Source organism: Gordionus sp. m RMFG-2023, chromosome 2 (assembly GCF_954871325.1).
Source record: "Gordionus sp. m RMFG-2023 chromosome 2, tfGorSpeb1-WG-v2, whole genome shotgun sequence".
Lineage (NCBI taxonomy): Eukaryota > Metazoa > Nematomorpha > Gordioida > Chordodea > Parachordodidae > Gordionus > Gordionus sp. m RMFG-2023.
Genome location: NC_088776.1, coordinates 51273894 through 51299662, shown reverse-complemented (window position 1 = coordinate 51299662; position 25769 = coordinate 51273894). Strand labels below are relative to the sequence as shown.

At 28.1% G+C, this 25769-nt stretch overlaps 1 protein-coding gene across 1 annotated transcript; it reads right to left on the bottom strand.

The window, feature by feature from the left end:
* Positions 1 to 1144: 1144 nt before the first annotated feature.
* Positions 1145 to 24599, bottom strand: LOC135925185 (EH domain-containing protein 3-like). Its single transcript, XM_065460404.1, has 4 exons — positions 24514 to 24599; positions 23540 to 24464; positions 3233 to 3407; positions 1145 to 2737 (listed from the first exon to the last, which is right to left on the bottom strand). The coding sequence occupies exons 2-4, from the start codon at positions 24452 to 24454 to the stop codon at positions 2031 to 2033; spliced, it is 1797 nt and encodes a 598-aa protein (XP_065316476.1). The 5' UTR covers positions 24455 to 24464; positions 24514 to 24599; the 3' UTR covers positions 1145 to 2030.
* Positions 24600 to 25769: the final 1170 nt, after the last annotated feature.

The following is a 25769-nucleotide window of genomic DNA, read 5'->3' as shown; positions in this document are numbered from 1 at the left end:
ATTATTTAAATAAATGATTTTTCAATAAAAATATTTTATATACTTTTAGAATTGTAATTGAATTGAATATAAACTATAACAGCTCATTATAATATATTTAAATGACATGTTATAGTTAGTTAAATTATAGATGTTATACTAATGAAAAGTATATTAAAAATTAAAATCATTGGTATCTTTACAGAATACAAAATTAGATAAGATATCGGATCGGTAATCGACCGATATTAATTTAATATCGGGAATATCGGATCAGATCGGCCTCCAAAAATGGTATCGGTACACCACTAAAATATTTTTACCCGTTTGCTTCAAAAAAGTTAAAAAAATAACGATTATGACAATTGTCACTTTTGTATGGTACATCTTTATTGAAATTTTAATTTAACAGTCTTAACATTTTTATAAATTCATTGCAACCATGGGTATTACAAATATGCGGCAATTTCTTAGATCGAAATTGAAGGGGCAGTAAGGAAATCAAATTAGTAAATATTAATAAAGATGGGCTGATATTTTTATTTTTAATTGAACAGATTGGAAGTTTCGAGGGACAGCTTTGTGCAGCCCATAAATGGGCTTGTTGGAGTGATTTTTTTTCGAAATCCATATGGGGGTTAAGAAAGGCGAACATACCTTCAATTCTCGAACCTAAAAGAATAAACTTAGGGCAAAATATCTCTCACCCTTTCGATATTGGGTCGCCCCTCCTTTGGGATTACACATGTATAGACGCAGTCACAGTATAGAATAATCGCTCCCGCTCTCCGTAAATGACAGAAAGCTATATATATTTTTTACTTTCAAACCATATTTATCCCACTTTTAGTACCAGGCAATTATGAGAAGTCCCTTATAAAATTTTTAAAAATATTGGGTATAAATTATTTTCGCAACACTGGGAGCTTTTATTCGCGAAGTCATAAAAGACGTATGCCGATATAACCTATCATTCATAGTTGTGATTGGGTAATGTTATTTAAATTCATGGATGCACGCTCATTATATATTTTTTAAGAACTTAGGAGACTAGCAGCTCTTTGCACCAAATAATACAAGACGTGATTGATGTTTTAAGAAATTTTTTAAATGTTAGCATTATACATACTACATAAAAATTAATATATTAAATTATAAACATGACCTGATGAGGATAAATTATCGATAACATTATATAGTAATTAATAATAGGAGTATAAAAATTACCCCTTTATAAAATAATATTAATATCAAAATAGTAGGTCGGCTACATTATGTTTTTATATTATATATTAAATTGTATTGCGATTCCAGCTTATCCGATTTCGAAAAATAAATTTATGATTGGAAGATATATTATATAAATATATATTTTTTAAAATGATTATAACACAATTAAAAGTTTGAAACAAAAAAAATTACTATATTAAATTAAATCCGAATAAAGGAATAATGTTTCACTTGAGGTTGCTTTCCCTATTTCATTTATTGTTAATTATAACATCTTGAATTTGTGTAGAAAAATTAAATATATTTACAACGATAGATAATGTTTAAAATAAAAATATTAACTAAACGATAAAATTAAGGCCATGTTAATGTAATTTATCTAATTCAGGTGCGAATTTATAATTTGAATATAAATTATTAAAAAATCAAAATGGAGGGATTGGTGCGTAAAATATATCTTGAATTAAAATAATTTAAGTAAGAAAAGCAATCATCCTCGAATATAAATAAATTTCACCTGAAAAAGAAATTTTTCTCAGAAGAAACATGAGCAAAAAAAACATATTTTGATATGGAAAATAAAAAATTAATTTCTTAAAAATTGGGAAGGTGAAAAATCGTATAAGAGGGACCATTGTGAAAATTTATAGATGCAAGGGAAAATATTTGAGGATTTAGCACATCCTCTAATATACAAAAAATTGTTACAACGAAAGGCATGTGGTGCATTCATTTTTATGTGCATATAATTTAAAAAAAACCCTATAATCCCCTCGCTCTAGTTTAGCAACCGTAAGTAGACAAACTAATTATCTATAAATTCAAGCAAAGGATCTTTTAGAGGGGGGAATAAGGTGCCGCGGCAAAGTTGTAGGTAATTCAAAGTTATCCAGCTTGAGTTTGATTAGATAACTTGTAAGAGCCCATTCTTCCTCGTCGAGAAATCCATCTTTATCTACGTCGGCCAACTTCCAAATCTTATGCAGTACCGAGTTGGGGAGCTTTGACTTTACCATCTCGGCCTTAGCTGCCGCTCCTGTCACCTTTCCATCTATGGGTCCCAAGGATCTGAAAATCGAGGTGCATGATTCTCTCTCGGGCATTCGGTCTACTATCCATCCGGCTTCACCCATTCCTCCCTCGAACCCTTCGCCACCCCCTCGACCTCCCTGTCGGAGAGTAAAAGGCACTACACATTTTTCCGGAAGTTGCTCAACAACTGAATCTTGATTTTCGAAGTGATTAGCGTGTTTATCGTCATCAATTATAGTATCGTGATTATAAACGTTATTCGAAACAGGCAATGGATCGTCCCCGAATATCCCGCCAGTTACCCGGTTTCTAACTGACCCAAAATCAGAATAGGATCGACCCGTGTCTGCCCGGTTACCAATTTCGGCTTTATTAACGGCTGCGGTTTCTGCCGACACCATGGACATCAGCTTAGCTATGTCGAAAGCAAGCATGTTATCGACAGTCTCCAAAAGTTTAGGTTTGAGTTTTTCGAACCGGGTAAAATCGTGGGTTTCTTAAAAATTGGAAAAAAAGTTCAAATAACTTTAAAAAATGATTAATATTATCAAATTGCTTTTTATAATTTCTAGGCGAGTACTAAACCATGACTATCAACAAATATGGCCATAATGAAAAAAAAAGTAGTATCATATTTATTTTTAAACAAAAAATTGACAAAATTATATAATGAACGATCGGGATTGATTTACCATCTGTTGCGAAGCGGAAGTCGCAAAAATTGAATCACGGCTATTAAAAAATTGTCATTTAAACTAAAAATTGTAAGTATTATGGAAAATACTCCCGACAGGTCATGGTCAATTTTGAAGGTTTTAAAAACAATTATAAAAGAGAGTGACCTTAATAGAACTAAAATATAAAATAATTTGAATATTAAAAAATTGCTTTACAACGAAAAGCAATTTAACAATATATAAAAAATATTAACGTTGGTTTTTAAAAAAAAATATATCCGCTATAACTCGAATATCGTATATAAAATATGTACCTAAAGCATGCTGCATGCGTTGTATGGGGGGAAAATCTCCGGGAGAAATTTGATGAGTTTTTTGAATTTCGGAATATATGCGATCGAGTGAATTTATGAGTTCCTTTTGCTTCTTTTCCTTGCCGAATACGGAAGGCATATCGCGTTTCAGGTAGCTTATTATATAGGCGTGAACCTTTAATAAGATATTTTTTTAAAAAATCAAATTTAAGTAATTTTTTTTAAAAATTTAAGATTGTCGTCCCTTGCTGAGTCAGTGACCAGTAATGTACCGATTTTTTATTATCGAATCGATAATTCATATTTTTAAAGAATTTGGGTAATCAGCCAATATATTGGGTAATTGGTCGATACGTTACATTAAAATGGCGAATAAATTATTTATTTGGAATAATAAATGAAACATGGAAATGTATTTTTTTTTAATGATAATTATTCTTTTTTAAACTGGAATAGCCCATTTGTTATATAATGCGTATTCATTTTATTGGTCTTAATTTTTTATTCGCTATGATACAGGAAATTTTTCCATGTTTAAAAATTGGACCAGTTGATATTGGTAATGGGCCTCTAAAAAAGCTGTATCAGTACATTAACCAAATAAAAATCAAACTAGGTAGACCGAACTATCTTTTTTTCGAGGTTTTTGTTATAAAAATTTTATCGGGTTTTGCTTATGATATTTAATTTTCTGCGGAATACTTTTTATTTCAAAAAGTGATAAAATAGCTAGCTGGGAAGGACAAGTCACCAGGAGGAAGGTATTAAAAGAAAGGATAGATGGATAAATTTAGCGCCTAAATTAAATAATCAATATAAAGTGAGAATTAGAAAAGTTTTTCAATCATGAAAGGAGATATTCCACTTCCAATCATATCGAAAAAAACGATCAATTATTTGTAAGGAGAAATTTATAAAAATCTAATGAAATTATCTGCTATATCGTGCAATTTAAGGTTGGTCAGAAACTTTCGATAGTTTTCTTTTATCAACGTCCTAGAAAAGATCAGTGTTAGTGTTTAATTTATATCAGAAACCTGTAGAACCATTTGCAAGGCCCGCCTTAGATGTTTTTCTTTAAAAAAAATATTCGGCCCGGTCCGGGTTCATATATTCAGGCCCGGCCCAGGATTTTTTAAAAATATCCTCCATATAGCAATATTGGAATAACTGTGGAATTAAAAATTCTTAGTCTGGTGTGTACAGATATTTCTTTTGTTTTCCATATTTTCATGTATTTATAAAAATTTCCTCTTGCTTTTTGTATTCTTATTTTCAGCTCTTCTTTATAACCTCCTGTGTTGTCAAACATGACGCCTAGATATTTTATTTTGTCAACTATTTTGATTTCATTTCCATCGATTGTGAAATTTAGTTTTGAGTTGCGTTTGGAGAAGAAAGGATACAAGTTTTTTTGAAATTTATTTTTAACCCCATTCTTAGGCTAAGGGTTCCTAATAAATATAGCATATCTTTCGTTTCTTCGAAGCTAGTCGATATGATGACTATGTCATCGGCATAAGATATTATTTTGTTTTCTAAACGTATTGTTGTGTTTGAGCTTATTTCTATTAGATTTGCGCATCCTAGGACCTCTTTTATAATTTTACTGATTATGATATTAAACAGTAACGGTAATAGAGTACAGCCTTGTTTCACACCTTTTTTTATTCTGAAGGTGGGGGATATTTTATTGTTGACTTTAAAGCAGGCAGATAGTTTAGAATAATGATTTCTCAGAATGTAGATAATATTGGGTTCGATCCCACTTTCCAAGAGTGTCCTCCATAGGGCCTCGTGATTCACAGTATCGAATGCTCTACTAAAATCTATAAAAGTGAAGAAGGCAGGGATTTTATATTTGTAGCATTTTTGTATTGTTATTTTTAATGCTAGAATTGGCTCTAGAATATTTTTATTTGGCCTATAAGCACAGATGTATTTGGGTAGTAAGTCTGGAATTGAAGACATGATCCTGTTTTTTAGAAGGACCATGAAAATCTTAGACACTGTAGATGTAAGGGCTACCGCACGATAGTCTTTAAACTCTCTTGGGTCATTTATTTTAGGAAAATTGAATAAATAGGACTTATTCCATTCTACAGGTATTTTGCCTTGCCACTATCCCAGATTTTGTTATATAGAGATAACAGGAAAGAGGATACAGTTTTGGGTGCTGTTTTTAGATGTTCCGCTGTTATATTATCAAGCCCAGGGGCTTTATTATTGCGTAATTTTTTAATTACTATTTCGATTTCCTCAGTGGAGAAACCGGATGGGGGTGGAGTTACATGCTCATTTGTGTTTGTCTGGCAGACGGCTTTTTTGAATCAAAGACTGTCATATAATAATCTAACCATAATGCTATTTGTTCATCTTGGTCCGAAATTAAATTTCCATTTGCTAAGAATAAAGAAGGTAGCTTCTTGAAACTGTAGGGTTTGCAGAAATATTTTAGTTTATTATAAACTTCATATATTCTGTTTTCTTTCATATCTTTCTCTATTTCAAACGCTTTTTTTGCCACAAATTTCCTTTAACACTTCTCAGCAATTTCTGTATCTCTTTCCAAAGTTCTCTGTTCAAGTTATTGTCTTCTCTAAGCTGGCTGATTTTTCCTACAGTTTCATTGGATAACCACTCTCTCCTTAAGTATACATTTATATTTGGTAACATGTTATAGTATATCTTTCTTGAAAAGATTCCAACATATATCTACGTTCCCATTTGAGGTTATATTTAGGAAATTTTCTCTCTTCCTGACCAACATTTGATCAAATTGTTGTATATCCTCTTGTGATTTTGCTTTTATTTGTTTACGGTTAAGGAGAGGTTTTAAGAAATTTATTCTATGTCTGGTCATATTTGGGCCTATCTCTTCGCGATATAATCATATATTTTTTATTGTCATTTTTGCCACTATCGCTCTGTGGTCTGACAATTTAATAATAGTGGACACTATAACATCGTCAAACCACCCATGAATATTTGATATAATGAAATCGATTTGAGATTTTTGGTTAGCTCTTACAAAGGTGTATGTGTTTATTTCTCGATGGAGAAAGAAGGTGTTTTCTATTTTGAAGTTTTTGTTTTTACAATAATCAAGTAATTTTTTACTATCTTCATTGTTGGTTTGTTGTATAGTTGCATTTCCGATAGTGTTGGTATTAATATATTCTACGCTTTTGCCAATTTTCAGATTGAGGTCTCCTAGTATTATAATGTTATGTCTCAATGGCAGAGAATCAATCAAGGTAGTGACTGTGTCAATAAAATTTAACCTATAATTTCTTCTTGGTGGGGCGTATATATTTACAATTATTGTCGGTTTGAATTTTGTGTTTAGATATAGGAGACCGCATCTTTCTGATATGGGTACAAATTTAATTAAAGATCTTTCTATCTTTTTGTTTGCTAGGAATGCGACTCCTGACCAGCTATTAGAGGTGGTACCGGAACAAAAGAGTTTATAATCTTTAAAATCTGCGGTATTATTCCCTGGGCGGTGGGTTTCTTGGATGCCAATCATATCTAATTTCATATATGCAAAATCTCTAAGCAGTACTGTTAATTTATTTTTCATTCCGTTTATATTTAGAGACGCAATCCATAACTTACCATAAACTGTGTGCTCCGAATTTATGGGTGCCATATTAATTACCGTTTTAAGATAGGAATCAAAATCTAAAAGTTTTGTAGACCAAAAAGAGAAATCAAAAGAATAACTATATTATTATTAACTATATGTTTCTCAAATGTGTTAAAGACTGGAGATAGGAGTATATAATTTAGTAACATAAGCAATTTTCCCAAAATAAATGACCCAAGAGAGTTTAAAGACTATCGTGCGGTAGCCCTTACATCTACAGTATTTAAGATTTTCATGGTCCATCTAAAAAACAGGATCATGTCTTCAATTCCAGACTTACTACCCAAATACATCTGTGCTTATAGGCCAAATAAAAATATTCTAGAGCCAATTCTAGCATTAAAAATAACAATACAAAAATGCTACAAATATAAAATCCCTGCCTTCTTCACTTTTATAGATTTTAGTAGAGCATTCGATACTGTGAATCACGAGGCCCTATGGAGGACACTCTTGGAAAGTGGGATCGAACCCAATATTATCTACATTCTGAGAAATCATTATTCTAAACTATCTGCCTGCTTTAAAGTCAACAATAAAATATCCCCCACCTTCAGAATAAAAAAAGGTGTGAAACAGGCTGTACTCTATCACCGTTACTGTTTAATATCATAATCAGTAAAATTATAAAAGAGGTCCTAGGATGCGCAAATCTAATAGAAATAAGCTCAAACACAACAATACGTTTAGAAAACAAAATAATATCTTATGCCGATGACATAGTCATCATATCGACTAGCTTCGAAGAAACGAAAGATATGCTATATTTATTAGGATTAAAAATAAATTTCAAAAAAACTTGTATCCTTTCTTCTCCAAACGCAACTCAAAATCTAAATTTCACAATCGATGGAAATGAAATCAAAATAGTTGACAAAATAAAATATCTAGGCGTCATGTTTGACAACACAGGAGGTTATAAAGAAGAGCTGAAAATAAGAATACAAAAAGCAAGAGGAGCCTTTTATAAATACATGAAAATATGGAAAACAAAAGAAATATCTGTACACACCAGACTAAGAATTTTTAATACCACAGTTATTCCAATATTGCTATATGGAGGAGATCTATGGGAATTAAACAAAACGGAGAACAGAAAATTACAATCATTCATAAATAACTGCCTCCGAATCATTAACGGAATCTTCTACCCGAGAGTAATATCCAACAATAATCTATGGAAGGTATCAAAACACACCCCAATAAACATTACCTTAAAAAAACGGCGCATTTAATTCCTCGCCCACATCATAAGGAACTCAGAACATAATCTAGTTCATGATGCAATTAAATGGCTATACACTTATAAAAAAAAGAATACACTAAATATAAATCCCTATGGTACTATAAAACAATAAAAGATGTTATGGAACTTAACTTAAACATGAAGCAATTCATCAAACTAAATAATTGCAAAAACTCTATCAAAAAACTTTTCCGTATTAAGGATAGATATCTGAAATAAATAATTTCTTAATATTTCTAAACCACTGTGTTGCTACTAGATCAGGACAAACTAAAACTCAATTGGTATGTACTTTATATTTTAAATGTTGTTTGAAACAATATATGCCTGAACAAAATTTTTTTAAACTTAAAATCAGCCACAACCCACCCTTAAAGTAATTAACTTACGCAGAAGTTCTTGGGCATAGGCTCTTTATCTCTGCCCCGCTCTTTCTCTTGGAGCCTATGGATGCCTAAGTGCGTACAAGTACGTGCGGCTTGCCCACAAACATGTAGAGGGCTCCTCACATTTTTTTACTTTCGTACCCAAATTAATTTCGTTTTTCCAATTAGATGGAGTGAGGAATACTTAGCGTAGCTCTGTTGTTTACTCAACGGTTAGAGGGCATATGCGCTATATTTCACGTATTATTCCTATTTTTAATTTATTATAGGCAATAATGGCGATTAAAATATTTTAAAATATATGGCCCGGGTATATTTAAAAAATTAAAATAAGGCCCGGCCCGGGATATATATTATAATAAGTATATGTATATATGTTAAAAAATTGGAATTATTGTATTTTAATAAAAATTTGAACGTTAGGTAAATTGCTATAGGTTCACCGGTCATATATATCGTTATTTCATTATCCATCCCGTTTATTTTATTTATTTTGCAATGGAATTTTTTCTTTCAAATTTTTAATAATTCTTAGTTATTTTAACTTTTTTAAATGTATATTTATATTCATTAACATTTTTTAAAAAAATTATCAAACAATGATAACAATGGTGCGGAAGTTGAATATATTAGGATGACGTAGACATATTTATAAAGAAATTCTACAAGAGTATACATTACATAGACAATAATTCATCTAAATAAAGTTAATTTCGTTGTTTACCTACACTTATGGTAAAAAAAGAAGTCAAGGCTAAAATTATCATTAGGGAATTTCCTCCACATAGCTGGTCATATTTAAAATAAACCTCAAGGTGTGTCTCTCGTCCTAATATTGGTTCTTAATTCTGAATGAGCATTCTATTCAGAAAAACAGCTAGGGCCCCTTTCTATTGGTTTTTCTTTAAAATAGATTTAAAAAATTTTTAATTAGTTTTTTTTCGTCCAAAATTCATGTTCTACTCAAACAGCTATTTATAATTCTGAAAAGAAAAATCCCCTATTAGGATTCAGCCTCAAAGATTAAATAACACAGCTGATATTTGTCAGTTAAATGAAACTCCAATATATTTATTATTGTTATGATTTATTAGCTTAGATTATAGAAAAGTTATAAAATTATACACCTTGGTGTACCAGTATATCATAGTTGTTAACAGAACTTTTCAAATGGATCTAGATATAGATATATAGTGTAAGATACAAATGTCCGAAACTCATTTTTTAAAAAATCATTCAAAATTTGATGAACGTCGACTTATATATTTATTTATATCGTCTAAGGGATGACCAAAAAAAATCTGATATTAAATTATTTGATTTATTTTCAGAGATTGTCAAGAAATATTGATCTAAAAATAAAATTTACAATTATATAATTTATATTGTCATTCATTGCGTAAAATAAAATTCTTTGTTTTTGTAATTAAATAAACTAGGACATAATACAAATCTAACTCAAATATTATTATTTTTAATATAAAAACAAGCAAAATAAAATTATATCAAAATGTATCTAAATATTGATAGTATACATACGGGTCATTCTATGTCAAATGAGCAAAAAAATGAGATTTTCGGCCGACCATCTTCGATTTTTTTAAAATTTGGTAATCAAAGAAAGGTTAATGTAGTTAAGACTCGTAACATTTATATTTTTGGAGATATTAGGGCAAAGTGGCAAAAATGACGTATTTTTACCATTATCTGCATTCATTCAATTAAGCCTATCTTAAAAACTACGTAATTGTAAATAACAAATTTATAATCAAAATTACGTACAAAGATTCTACTTTCAGATAAAAAAAATTTTTTAGGGCTGTGCCGATCCACATATTTTTCACCAATCCGATATTACTTCAAAACCGATCCGATACCGATATTTTTACTGATTTTTAATCACCCCCGTTTGAACCAAATGTAATTAAATAATCAATATTTTTATGCGAAAAATCGAATTATGAATAATTTAATTTTATTATTTCTACAATTAAGACTATAATAAAAAAATATATATTTAATAATATATCCATTTTATGTTGGAATTATAAAATTGTAATATTTAATATATAAGATTATAATATATAAGATTTTTTAAAATAAATATGAGAGCCTCTAGATTTTCTGGAAATAAGCTTCAACGATATGGACTATCTATATCTCCTGGCGTACTGAAAGCAGACTCAGATGATTCCGCAGATAACGCATTCTGCAAAATTATCTTTGTCTTTTGTAAAATATTTCCATAATTCAGATATTATATTTAAAAAAATTCTAAGTATAAATAAAAAAATTGGCGTTATTTAAAAAGATTTAAAATAAATAAAACTTTGGGTGTTCCTTTCTATTTTTTAAAAAAAATTTTTTTAAATACTATAAATCTATTTTTAAAAAAGAAATAAAATTTAAAAAAATTATTTAGAAAATATTATAATAATGTAAAATAAATATACATAACATAAAATGAAATAACAAAAAAAAGAAAAGTAAAAAGATCGAATCGGATCGGTTTTACAGCCCTAATTTTTTTTATTTTTTTCCAATTTCCGGCCATTTTATTTAATATGCAAGGACTAAAAACGATTTTTTGGAAATAATACCACCTTCAATTGTTTTAAAAAATGTAGGAGACATTACTAAACTCTTCCTTTATATTTCTAAAAAAAATTGGTCTGGGACGCAGCCATCTTCATTTTCAAAATCAAAAAAATGTTTAGAAAAGTGTATAAATATTTTCCCGAAAGGGGGCTCTTTGTATAAAATTATATATTAAGCAGTTTTTAATAGTTTTTCTTGAACTATTTGATATAATTTAAAGGATTATTCATCTTGTAAGTGAAAATAACAATAAATGGGGCTTTCATTCAATTATAGAAATTGTCTATCGATAAAAAAAATTGAATTTATTACTTTATTTATAATTTATTATAAAATTTTTTGCCCATATAACATATATTTAATGAATATTAATAAATATATTCAACCAAGTTTATAGTTCTTGAATAATCAGAATCTTGTGCATTTCATATATGGCCCCATAAATATTATAAATAATTTATATAATATAAATTTAAAATTCTAATATATAACTCACTTTTAAAATATTCTAATTTTTCGGTAGCACATTTACTTTCTTATGACGACAATGTATAAGTACGGCCAGTAGCAGTTTACGGTGAAACTAATGTTAAGATATGACATTTTGGAAAGTAAAAAGTGTCGTCTATACTTGGAAATATAAAGGAATTAGAAGGTCCGGATGGGTGTAAAACTTTAAATATATTTCTTCCTGCTTTTGATTTTTCCCTAAAACAAAGGCTAACCATCAATTAGAATCATAAACACACGTATGTATCCTGATATTTCTCCAAAAATTATACTTTCATCATTATATAATAAATATTCTATAGTGCTCTCTATATAATTGGAATACATTTTACTTTTAAATTGATGTAGACCTGTTGGAATCTCTGTGTAAATTTTCTGTGTTCCAGGTATAGGTCTAGTTTGAAAATCTTTCCCTGAGTAATAGTTCTTCGGAATCATAATTTTTTTGGGTCATATAAATATATGCCATAAATATTTCTTTAGCAAACTCGTACAATTCATATGATGTGATTATTTGCTTTGAGTAAGGCTTAAACTAGCTCTAGAGGCTGATCTTTTAACAGTGCCACCAATCCCATCACAAACACTTTTCCCGTGTGCTGTAGCAGAAAAATGTCATTCCGCATTCCGAAGAACTATTACTCAGGGAAAGATTTTCAAACTAGACCTATACCTGGAACACAGAAAATTTACACCGAGATTCCAACAGGTCTACATCAATTTTAAAGTAAATGTATTCCAATTATATAGAAAGCACTATAGAATATTTATCATATAATGATGAAAGTATAATTTTTAGAGAAATATCAGGATACATACGTGTGTTTATGATTCTAATTGGTGGTTAGCCTATGTTTTAGGGAAAAATCAAAAGCAGGAAGAAATATATTAAAAGTTTTACACCCATCCGGACCTTCTAATTCCTTTACATTTCCAAGTATAGACGACACTTTTTACTTTCAAAAATGTCATATCTTAACATTAGTTTCACCGTAAACTGCTACTGGCCGTACTTATACATTGTCGTCATAAGAAAGTAAATGCGCTACCGAAAAATTAGAATATTTTAAAAGTGAGTTATATATTAGATTTTTAAATTTATATTATATAAATTATTTTTAATATTTAGGGGGCCATATATGAAATGCACAAGATTCTGATTCATATATTCAAGAACTATAAACTTGGTTGAATATATTTTATTAATATTCATTAAATATATGTTATATGGGCAAAAAATTTTATAATAAATTATAAATAAAGTAATAAATTCAATTTTTTTTATCGATAGACAATTTCTATAATTGAATGAAAGCCCCATTTATTGTTATTTTCACTTACAAGATGAATAATCCTTTAAATTATATCAAATAGTTCAAGAAAAACTATTAAAAACCAGAGTTGTTAAAGTAGCGCGCTACTTAGCGCGCTATCTTTTTTGGTAGCTATAGCTAATAGCCGCTACTTTTTTAAAAATTATTTAATTTTTTAGCGCGCTACTTCGCTACTTTTAAAAAATATAATGAATGTAAGTATAAACATGAAAATTTAAATATAATATCATAATTAATTATAATTTTTATAATTTATTATTTAATTTTGAAATTTAAATATATTTTCAATTTTTAATTTATATTTTCAATCTGTGTTAGTAGTCTAAAATGGCATCGCCCATGGATATCCAAATCCTTGAAAGTGATTCAGACATGGAAGATTCAATGGAAGAAAATGTACTTAATAGCTCTAATAACGATTTCCCATTCCCTAGATTTGAAAAATTTTTTAAAATAAATATTAAAACAAAATCTGGATTCAAATTCCTGTGCTTAAAATGTAAAAAAAATATATCATCAAATCAATCGAGTAGCTATAACCTGAAGAAACACCTAAAGGTAAATTGTTATTTTTACATTATAATATTATTTATTTTATTAGACTGTTCACGCCAATTGCTATTAGGAAATAGAGAAACATATAAAAAATTTTGGTATAAGAGAATCTTCATTCAAAAAGACAAAGACTATCCAAACCAAATTAACTGAAAATAAACATCCCAATATTTCACAAAAATTGGCTGATAAAGTAATTGTTGATTTTATTATTGACACAGTTCAGCCATTGTCCTTGGTTGATAATCCATCATTTACTATAATGATTAAAACTTTATCCCCTGGCACAACAGTTTTATGTCGCCAGACACTTATGAATAAAATAGCCGACAACTTCAAAGTGATGAAAGATGCTCTAATAGTAGAGTTATAAGTTATATGTATGTACACCGGCAGATAGGACACATAACAGAAGGTAAAAACTTATTTATATTTAAAAATTGATCTGATTAAATATTTTTAGAGCTTCCTTGCCCTCAAGTGCTAGTGTCGAGAGATTATTTAGTAAAGCAAAGCTTATACTTTCTGATCGTCGCTCTAGACTTGGGGATGATAATATTGAAATGATATTATTATTAAAATCCAACAAATTAAAATAAATATTTATTTATATTGCTTATTTTTTTACAATCTAAACTAACTATATTTTTATATTTATAAATGTTGATTTTTATATATTATTTATTATACATTTACATTATAAGCAAAAAAAAAATAAAAAATTTTCGTTTCATTTGTTTCTAAAAATTTTTTTATAAAAAGTAGCTTAAAAGTAGCTAAAGCTACTTTTGAAAAAAAGTAGTTAATAGCGCGCTACTTTTTTTGACAAATAGCGAAAGCGGTAGTGCGCTACTTTTTTGACAAATAGCTATAGCGGTAGCGCGCTACTTTTAAAAATAGCGTTTAACAACTCTGTTAAAAACTGATTAATATATAATTTTATACAAAGACGCCCCCTTTCGGGAAAATATTTATACACTTTTCAAAATATTTTTTATCGATTTTGAAAATGAAGATGGCCGTGTCCAATTTTTTTTAGAAATATAAAGGAAGAGTTTAGTAATGTCTATTAAATTTTTTTTAAAAATTGAAGGTCGTATTATTTCCAAAAAATCGTTTTTAGTCCTTGCATATTAAATAAAATGACCGGAAATTTGAAAAAAAATTAAAAAAAAATTTTTATCGGAAAGTAGAATCTTTGTACGTAATTTTGGTATTAAATTTGTTATTTACAATTTATAGTTTTTAAGATATGCTTAATTGAATGAAGGCATAAAATGGTAAAAATACGTCATTTTTGCCACTTTGAACCCTAATATCTCCAAAAATATAAATGCATACCTTTAAAATAGCATCTAGATAGAGAAACTTTTATAAAAGCGTATTTAGATACAGATACCACATTTTTGCATCTAGATACTTTAAAAAACTCTGCAGTATATTATCAAATTTGAAATATTTATCGACAAAATCTTTAAAAAAAATATTTATATATATTCTTCAAAAATATGGATTGTTACCTAAAAATTAATAATTATGGGGAAAAAAATAATAAAACCAATTTTGCGTAATTTAGGAAGAGGGAGCGCACCTGAATAAACCTTAATTATAGTTACTAAAAACATATATAACTCAAATTAGTTTTTAAAATATTAATTTATTTTAGTGATAAAATACCCGTTTTTAGGAAAAAAAACAAAAAAAAAATAACATTGATTTTTCTGTTTTCGTTTTTATAATTTTTACTTATTACTACTATTATTATTTATACCAATATTTTATTGGAAATTATTCGATATTCGCTTCGATTTACGAATAATAATAATATCTTACCTTATCTAGCACGTTGGTCATAGACCTGCCCAAAATGAGGGAACGTGAATTAAATTATATGAAGGCCTACCCTTCATATAATTATGCCGATTTTTTTTTTCTCAAGGATATCAACAAACCTTGTACCCAGCTGAAACTAAACAAGTGAGTGGAACTTACCCATACCGTTTTTGTAAATAGTTTGATTTAGTAGAGAGTAAAATAGAAAGAAGCAAAAGGTAAGATATAAGAAAATACTGTTTAATCCCAAATACAACTGTCTTTTATTAAATTGATTTATAAATTTTATAAAATTTAAGGAAAATTTTATCGTTTTATTATATATCCAATTGAATTTTATTATGCTTAAATTCTATTAGGTACTATAAGTATTAGGAGGTTAACCAGTAAGAAGTAATTATTTATTTCTTGTTGAATTTTTTAATGAATATTTTATTTGATATGGTAATTTATTCACTAATTATTAGTAAAACTACAATGATTACAAAAATAGGATATCATATTTATATTTGTTACACTTAGTAATAAGGTGATTCTTGTTGAATTATTAAGTATTAGAAAATTTAATGATTATTTACTAATTAGAGTACAATGGCACAGAAATAAGATATCATACTTATATTTAATTTCACTTAGCAAAGAGATAATTCATGTTGAATTATTATGTGTTATAATTCTATTTTATAATTTATGACTAATTAATGGAAAAGACTACAATGACAATAAATAATATATCATACTCCTAATTAAATTTTACTTAGTGATAAGGAATAGTTCTATAAAATCAGACGAATGAACTTCCCTACAAGTGGAGCAAGGTTTCAAAATACATTGTAGAACTGGAACTGTAAACTGGACTGCTAAATGAAAACACTATAACTAGAAATTATCAACTAAAGTGTAAATGGAAATAAGAAATTAACAATAAAGGTATAAAGGAACGTTCGAAAAAACAATATTACTGGTTGTTAACAACAGTCTAGGATTAGAAGAGCATATCCAAATGTTAGGGGAACTTTCGTTAAAAGGCCTCCTTTTCTAGTATTGTAACTCACCATCTTATGAATTTAAAATATATCTTAATAATGAAAATTATTTATTATTTTTTACCACATTTAGCAGTTGTTTGTCATATGCTCATAGATGAGCCTCAGAATAATCTTGAAAGTTTTCCTATCCGTAGAAACTCTATTTAAAAATTCCCAGGATAGATCTAACTCCCCTATTAGACCTTGTTATTTTCCAAACCAACTACATCTATATGATAGGAAGGGGTGCTGTTCGGGAATATGTTTACGAGGGCTTGATAGATTAAATTGTTAAAACCAACAAATTCGATTTTCCTATATTCAATCATTTTATAAAGAGGAAATATATCGCATCTAGCCCATAGGGTATAATTTGTTGTATTTAGGGGGTAAAACGTTCTAGTAATGTATCTGAGACATTTATTTATAAACGTTTGAGCCTTTCTATCATCCATTTTAGTATCCTTCCAAGTTTCATTACCATAACAGAGGGATGCATTATTAAAACTTTGAATAGTCTTATCTTTAGAGGAATTGATAATTCATGTGATGACCAAATTTTCATGAAAGAACTGTATTTTGTCCAAGTTTTATTTAGCTTAGCCATCAAATCTTGTTTGGTACACCCTTTTCTTTCTAGTAAGACTCCTATATATTTTTAATGAAGCACTTCAGTAATCTTCTACTCTTTTACTGTTAAATTTAGGTGTGAGGAGGTGTAGAATGGTGGTCATCAGTTTCGTTTTTTTATGTTTAATTTTAGACCAAAATATCCAGCCTCAATGATGATACTATCAATGATTGATTGAAGATTCGACACCGATTCACAAATCAGGCATAAATCGTCGGCAAAAGTTAGAATATTAAGCTTCTCTATTGTCCACCAAACCAAGTGTGTAGCACCTTATGATATAATTAGTAACAAAATTAAATAATAAAGCTGATAATATACATCCTTGTTTCAAACCGATATCAACCGGGATTTTAGGAGATTTTAGGCCAGCTTGGATTATTTGAATCTTTATAAATAGTTTTCATCAGATAACTGAACTGGAATTAGTTGATATTGGAGGCCAAATTTTCGAAGTAGTGGGGCGTTGATCATACTGAGGAGAAATATGCGAAAACTGAGTCGGGTCGACGTAATTACGGCCGTAAGTTGACATTAGAGGCCAAAACTTTGAGGTAGTGAGGCGTTGATCATACTGTGGGGAATAGTGAGAAAACTGAGTTAGACTAATCGTGGAAGACGATGAGGCTGAGCTGGAAGTTAATTCATTTGTTAAGGAAATTTCATTACCACCGTAGAAACTAGTATAAGGATAATACCAGATTTTCATTTTAGCTTCAGGATCGGTAATCATTTTATTCCCGTGCCAGAGTTTAAAAATTTGGTCTATCTTGCCTGACATAAAGGATTTCAATATTCTAAAGGCTTTATATGTGTCATTTGTACTAAACAAGTTATTAATTTCAAAAGCATGATTTTCAAGGTATTTCATCGTATCTCTTCTAAGTTTGTGGCTTATATCTCCAAGTAAATATTTCGCTCTGTTTCTCTTAAAATGACCTTTTACCACTAGATTAACTATCAGATTTCTTGATTCCATAGAGATCCATCTGGATAACCCCCTTTTTTTGGTAAAGAAGCAACAGCCGCATCTGTGAAAATACCAAGAGTATTTTTCCATAGTAAATCAGAGGGTAGCTTAGCAAAGGAATCTTTTTGACTTAGAAACTTATCACGGATGTGTTTAATGAAATTATCCTTTGTGATTTGATGGCTGAGGGACTCCATATCTAATTTAAACTGTTTACTATTAGTCTTTCCTGTATTCTTTTTCATCTTATACCAAATTTTCGGATCAATCTCCATATAACAAACAAGGGTTTGCGATATGAATTAAACATTCTATTATGTAGAACTTTTATATTTTTAATCCTACCAATGGTTGACCTGGAACTGATAAAATAATCAATTTGTGATCGAGTGTTATATGATGGATTATAATATGTGAGAATATCTCTAATGTCCGGGTGTTCAAAAAAGGTACTCGCTACTCGAAGGCCAAGCTTACGATATAGTTTTAATAGTTGTCTTCCCCCAGCATCAGAGCTTTTACCCAAAGCTCCGGAACCCAGAGACACATAATTCTTTATACCTAGACGGCCAACTCTGACATTAAAGTCGCCTGCTATAAATTATTTAAATATTCCGATAAATAAGGGAAAAAAATTTGTCTTTCTGCATAATTAGCTGACATATACATTTACTATATTCAGCATTTTATACCTCGTTTTTAGTTTTATACTACAGAGTCTACTGTTTATAGCCTCGAACTTAGTAATATAACCGGATAAATGTTTCTTAATAATCATAATTACTCCCGACCATTTTTTTCCGTATCTCCCGAGTTAAATAAGAGATAACCTCTACAATTTAGCTTGTTTGATTCTGTCCAGGGTGTCTTGGATGCATGCTATGTCAACCTCCAATGTATCCAAGAGAATTTTTAATTGATCAAATTAGTTATCGTTCATGGATCTGACATTAAGTGTTAATACTGTAAGATTTCCCGAAAAATTAACCATTTAATTTAAATTTACTTTATTATTACAATATTCAAAGTAAAAGAAATATTATTATCTTATGATAGAATATTAAATTAAATTAATAGTTCCATAAGTTTGAAAAAAGAAAATATACTTACCAATTAAAAAAAAATTATCAATTCCTAAAGATATTCGTTAAATAAATATGGGAGGCATAATGAAAGTCAATACTTATATTACCTAATAAAATTTAAGCATCATAAATTCAATTGGATAAATAATAAAACGATAAAGTTTTCCTTAAAGTTTATAAAATTAATTAAATCAATTTAATAAAAGACAGTTGTATTTGGAATTAAACAGTATTTTCTTATATCTTACCTTTTTTGCTTCTTTCTATTTTACTCTCTACTAAATCAAACTATTTACAAAAACGGTATGGGTAAGTTCCACTCACTTGTTTAGTTTCATCTGGTTTATTGGTATAATTGAGGAAAAAAATTGGCATAATTATTATATGAAGGGTAGGCCTTCATATAGTTCACGTTCGCTCATTTTGAGCAGGTCTATGACCAACGTTATTCGTAAAAAATAAATTGTGAGTATTAATAACTATTTAGGATATTCCTAATATCAGCAATCAATTTTTTTAAAAGTCATTTCACATATACAATTGTTTCCGGTACCTGCCGTATCGACTTTTTGTATTGTAATCAGTGGCTTCCTGTTTAAAATTTCTTAAAACCAAAATATTTTTATAGTTTAAATTGTGCAATCTGAAGGGGAGCAAGTAATAAGGTAATTCTACATAAAATTGAAAAGGTATCTTTTATAGGTTATAATTAATGATTGCCAAAAAAGTCATGTCTTTAAAATGAGAAATATGAAAGAATGTGTCTATTTTTATAAATTTATTTTAAAAAATAGTTATTTTTTTAATAATTATACAAAAAAATGTTAGAATCTGATCTTTTTGTTGTACGTGCTGAATAACATATCCGAAAAAATAATTTTTTAAAAAATCGAAATATTCATCATTATTTGTATTAAACTAATATGAGTAGTACAATTATTTGATTTTCACAAAAACGAATAATAATGTGATTTACAATTTTGCGAATCAAATATAAATATTTCATAGTTCGATTCGATTTTTTGGAGGTCTATCACACCATTTTAAATATAATCTACCAATATTTTGTTGAAAATTTTTCATTTTTTAAATTTTATTTTAAAAAAGTTACTAAATTTAATTTTGAATGTTTCAAAAATTGTTTCAAAGCAAGCTTTTTTAAATGTTTTTATCTCTGTTTTATCCCGTTTTTTAAAAATATTTTATTGTTTTTTTAAATCCCTAATTCTTTTCTTATTGATCAAATATACAAGTATATTAGAACGCAGAGCTCACATTGAATCTTAAGGTGAGGGACAATCAGGTTTAGATTTCAAAAAATTTTCCTCATTTTAAATGATTTTAGCTTTATTTCGTTTTTTCGTTTTGAAAGGAAAATTCAAAAAGGTCCTGACAAGGGTTATATATAATTTCATGCCAGCACTTAGGATTATAAACAAACCCGGATTTTTAAAATCAACCATTTTGCGATACTGTTATTAAACAGTTCGATTTTCGAAAACGGTTTAACCAAAATATTTGCGTCAAAAAAAAATAATACAAAAACCTGAAGATTTCTCGAAGCTTACATAATATTATCTTGGATAAATTCTTAATTTAAAATTGATTAAATCGAGCGCTTTAACAACACTATTTCGCGATCTGCCTAGAGTTGGGCCATATTTCGGGGTAGAATATCTCTGATCGAATAAAATAAGGCTTTATTATTTTCCAAATACAAAAAAAAAATATTAAAGTCACTAAAATAATAAGTTCCTTTTTTTAAAAAACTTTAATATACAAACAATTGATTTTCACTGAAATTTCAAAAATAATGATCAAGATTGAGTCGTTATCTAGTTGGCTTCAAATTCCAAAATTAATTATATTTTAAAATTAATTAATCCATCCTTATTATATTAAATTAAAATAAAATATCGATTAAAAAAAATAAATAAGTAAATTCTATTAAATAATGTTTTTTTTATTGAATCTCGTCGAAAAGGTTTAGCAGACATAATTTCGCCATATGTTTTATCCCACCCATTTCCAAAATTAAATTTTAATAAATATTAGAAAAGGAATTTGGCGACTGGTGAGTAATTAATATAGATATGAATAAAAATTCTAAGTTTTATTCAAAATCAGTTTAAAAAAATGCTAAATTTAGATATAGGAATATAAAAATAGTTAAGGTTAATAACTTTCATAATTTTTAAGTTATTAATTGTAAAATAAAATTCTCCAACCTATACAATATAATAAGAAAAATCTAAAGATGAAAATTTATAACTCATTAGTGTTGTTAAACGGCTAGATGACTAGCCTAATGTTTTTCTAGTAAAATATTGAAGCCGTTTTAAAAAATTGGCTCAAAACAAGCCGGTTAAAGGTTAAATACAGGAGCATTCTAGCAATTAGGGTATAAAATATATATTAATTTTAAAGCAATAAGCAATATAATATAATTAAAATATACATCTACATATATTAACTTTAAAATTTGTTATTCGGCATACAACTAGTTCAGACGACAAATTTTATAATGCAAAGGTTAAAAAATTCAAATTTTTGGAAACGATATTTTACAATCGATTTTTGACCTGTTTTCTTTTAACATTATGCGTGCGATTCCTAGAACATTCTGGTATGGATATGGCCAAAATGGTAAAATTTCCAAAAAAGGAAGAACCTAAGTGTGAGATAATAGCAACTAAGTTTGTGTAAAAAAACAACGCAAAACGGGTCTGCTTAATTTGTGAACACTATTATTCAAACAGAAATATATTTTCAATAATATGTAAAAATAACTAGGCAATGCTTTTTGACTATTGTGTAAACTAACCCTAGTTCATATCTGTGTTGGTGGAGGGTGATTAGGCATTAAGTAGATGCAGAGATCCCCTCCCCCTCATTTCATTATAAATCAAACACCTCACAATCTACCTCTTTCGATATCGATAAGGATTGGTGGGCACGTCATATGTTCTAATTAAATTAAAAACGAAATCTTAACTCGTTAATTACAATATTTGAGATAATAATGGAAATTTAAAGAAGCAAAAATCGTAATTTTTTACAATTTATTGCTGTTAAATAATTAGTTATTAACCAAATGAAAACGTTAAGTTAATGAATGATTGATAAGTAGAGGAAAAAAACAAAAATGAAAAACTTTATTATATATGAATCCAATGTCTGAGTTTATAATAATTTTGTAAAATTAGTAAATGAGCAGTAGAAAAAATGTTGAAAAAATTGAAGTTACTATTAGAGGTATCTGCAATTGGGGGAAGGGGGGGGGGTTAGCCAGCAAGCCTGTCCACACGTTGTTTTAAAAAATTTTCAAATCCATTGTCAGACTAACAACCTTCCCATTACAAACGTTAAGTAGTGTTAAATAGCTCATTTAAGCCAGAAAAATATTGTTAAGTCTCGAGATTTCGCTAATAGACGTCCAATTGCCTTTATGTCATCTATGAGAAAAATCTTCAGTCTTGCATATTATTTTTTCATAAAATATTGAGTCAGTAATTTTAAAAAATCGGTTCAAATCGATGTGTTTAACAACCTTAAACCTCTTCATCGTTATAAATATAAAATTTAATATTCAAATTCATTTAATTTTAAATAAATAAATAATTATTTTACAGTAAAAACAGTTAATAAAAAAAGGTCTATTTTAGAACTATAATTTCATTTTTGATCTGATTAGAGCAAATATGGTATACCTAAAGATTTTTATGAAAATTGAAAGGGGTTAACCAAAAATCATTTTATTTGTTTCATTTGTAATGTTATAACCCAGCTCTTAATTAATAGGTTATATTACACTAGAAAACCATGCTTCAAATATCAAATTTGTTTCAGCAAAAAAAATGTGTTTGTGGCTAACCCAAGTTTAGAATATTTTTGATTTCTAGGCATAATCCTTTCTTCAAAAAAAAGATTCCATTTGTATTATATTATGGTATTTTGCAGAGCAATAATGCTTTTACCATACTAATATAATATTGTAATAGAAAAAATGGAAAATTATATATATAAGACCTGCAAATGTCAAAATTTTAACCCCAGTAAAGATATGGGGAAAAAAATTTCAAGACCCAGCTGGCTTGGGATGTTTTAGGCCATGATCTTATTTTTGGGCTCAGACATAAATTTTTATAATTTAATATTTTGAATAATTTTGGCTTAATTTTGCAAATTGTTCTAAAAGGAAATTGAAAATATAAGCTGTGAATGATTAGTAAACACTCTATTGTATGATTTTCTAACTAAATAATTAAATATTTTTTTAAAGGTCCATATTTTTAATTTTTTTTTATGCCTGGTCCAGATCTTAAGCTCAGCTCTTTAAAATTAATAATTTAGCCAAATATAGGCAGGTTCCAGGCCAGCAGGTCTCTGATATATATATATGGTAGTTTTGGTTAAAAGTATAAAATATTTATTTAAATCAATAATTATTTAAAATATGGGCATTTAAAAATAAATAACCTTAGCTAACCGTGCTCTTTTGATCAGATCATTTAATTTTCTAACAGCAGCAGTCTTTGGTAAATTTTGAAGATCTGCAAATAAATCATATGCTTCTGCTTCAAATAATCGTCTATTAACATCATGAATCAGAGGTTGATCCCAAAATGATCCAATATATACTCTGGGAACTTCTGGAGTATTAAGAACTTTTCCCAAACTCCACATCAAAGCTCCATACACCCGCATTAATTGTTGTGCATCAACACCATCTGCTTTATTCAAAACTATCCTAATTTTATCATCATAAGCACGTATTGATTCAATTCCACGTTTAAACTCATCTGATATATCTAATTTATGAGCATCAAATAAAAGAATAATACGATCACAGCGTTCAGCAAACCATTCTAAAATACCAGTAAAGTCATAACCTCTATCTACTCTTTGTTTTTCACCTGATAATATACCAGGTGTATCCACAATTGTGAGGCTTTTAAGTACAGAATTATCAACTAATGAGCATTGAAAACGGTTAAGAAATGCATTTCCAAATTTTGACAAGGGCCGAAATTGACGTTTAGGATCAACAACTAAAGCATTACCTGGAATGATGGTTTCTGATTCCCCATGCATAATAGCTATAAAAGAATCTGTTGTAGGCTCAGGACCTATTCGAATACCAGGAAAATCTTGCTCTAGAATATACCTGATAAATGTTGTCTTACCAGTTGAGTATTGTCCAACTAATAAGACCATAGGTTTTGCATCAAAATCAGCATCCTCCAATGCAGGTGAATGGAATTCATTAAATTTATACTCCTTTTCTAGAGGGTATATTTTTTGTTTATACAACCTTTTTAAACCTTCTGATATACTTTCAAAGACGTCAGTATTCTTTTTCTTTTTTTCATCACGGGATAAATATTTGAGCATTTTAATGACACTGAAAATAAATAAAAAATAGATTATAAGTTTTAAAAGATAAGATATACCTTGATAAAATGCTAATATTGCACTTCTAAATCTAAATAAAATTTAACATACGAAACTAAATAATGATAACATAATAATTGATAACTGACATGTTGCGTGTCAGATTTGAAAATATATATGTATCCGCACGAGTGTATTGGTACACACTAGAAATAACTCAACAATGTTCTACTTTATTATTTTAATAAAATGATTCTTTTTAAAAATTATGTACGTTTTCTATAAATTATTTCGATTCAAGTTTAATCGTGTATATCAAACTTTCTGTATTGAGAATATGAATAAATTCTTTATTTATATTATGTTTCAAAAGAAATACCCACATTTAATATTACATATGTATATTTCTATGCATTGTTGAAATATATAAAATGAATTTAAAAAATTTTAATAAATTTTTCATTTCTTAATTTTTTTTTGGCTTTTATTTTGATAAGATTTCACTTGCCCCGTGATTATTTTTCTTATGATATAAGGATGTAGAATTCATTCCTTTATTTAATGATAATTAAAATTTATAAACATTATGAAGAAATTAAGTAATATTAATCGTATTTTAATTGATTTTATTAATCACTGTTTTAATTTTGACAAATTTGCCATGAATTACATATTGATGCTTTTAAATTTTTGAAACAATATATATACATAGTAATTTCAATAATCTAATTTGAATACAAAAGGTAAAATATAACGAAATATAAAATTAAATATAAATATTAAATGTTTTATAAAAGGTTATTCTAGTATTATATAATTATCCATATAATTGTTATTTTAAGTTATTTTAACTAATATCATAATTTATTCAAATTTATTTTATAAAATATTTTATTAATTAAGTTAAAATTTTTCTAGTTAATATCTAAATTTATTTTAACTATTATTTTAATTTATATTTAAAATATTATTATTTCTTTTTCCAAATGAACCAACATATTAAATTTAACAAATTATTTTCTCTTTCGATTATTTACCATGATCAAATTCATAAGATAAAAATTCCTTTGACAAAGTTTAGATTAATTAAGCAATAAATTGTGGAATCAAATAATCTGAGGCAGAATTGAAAGAGCCAGGGAAAAAATTATAAGTGAAAATAATCATGCAAATAACATTAAAATCTCAAAGGGAAACATTCTACCCAATAAACCCCCCACCTCCATATGCAAAACCTTCATTTAATCTGGCGCGGGCTTTTTTAAATCTTTTTTTTATTTACCATGGGGCCTATGAGCTTCTTAAGCACACGGGT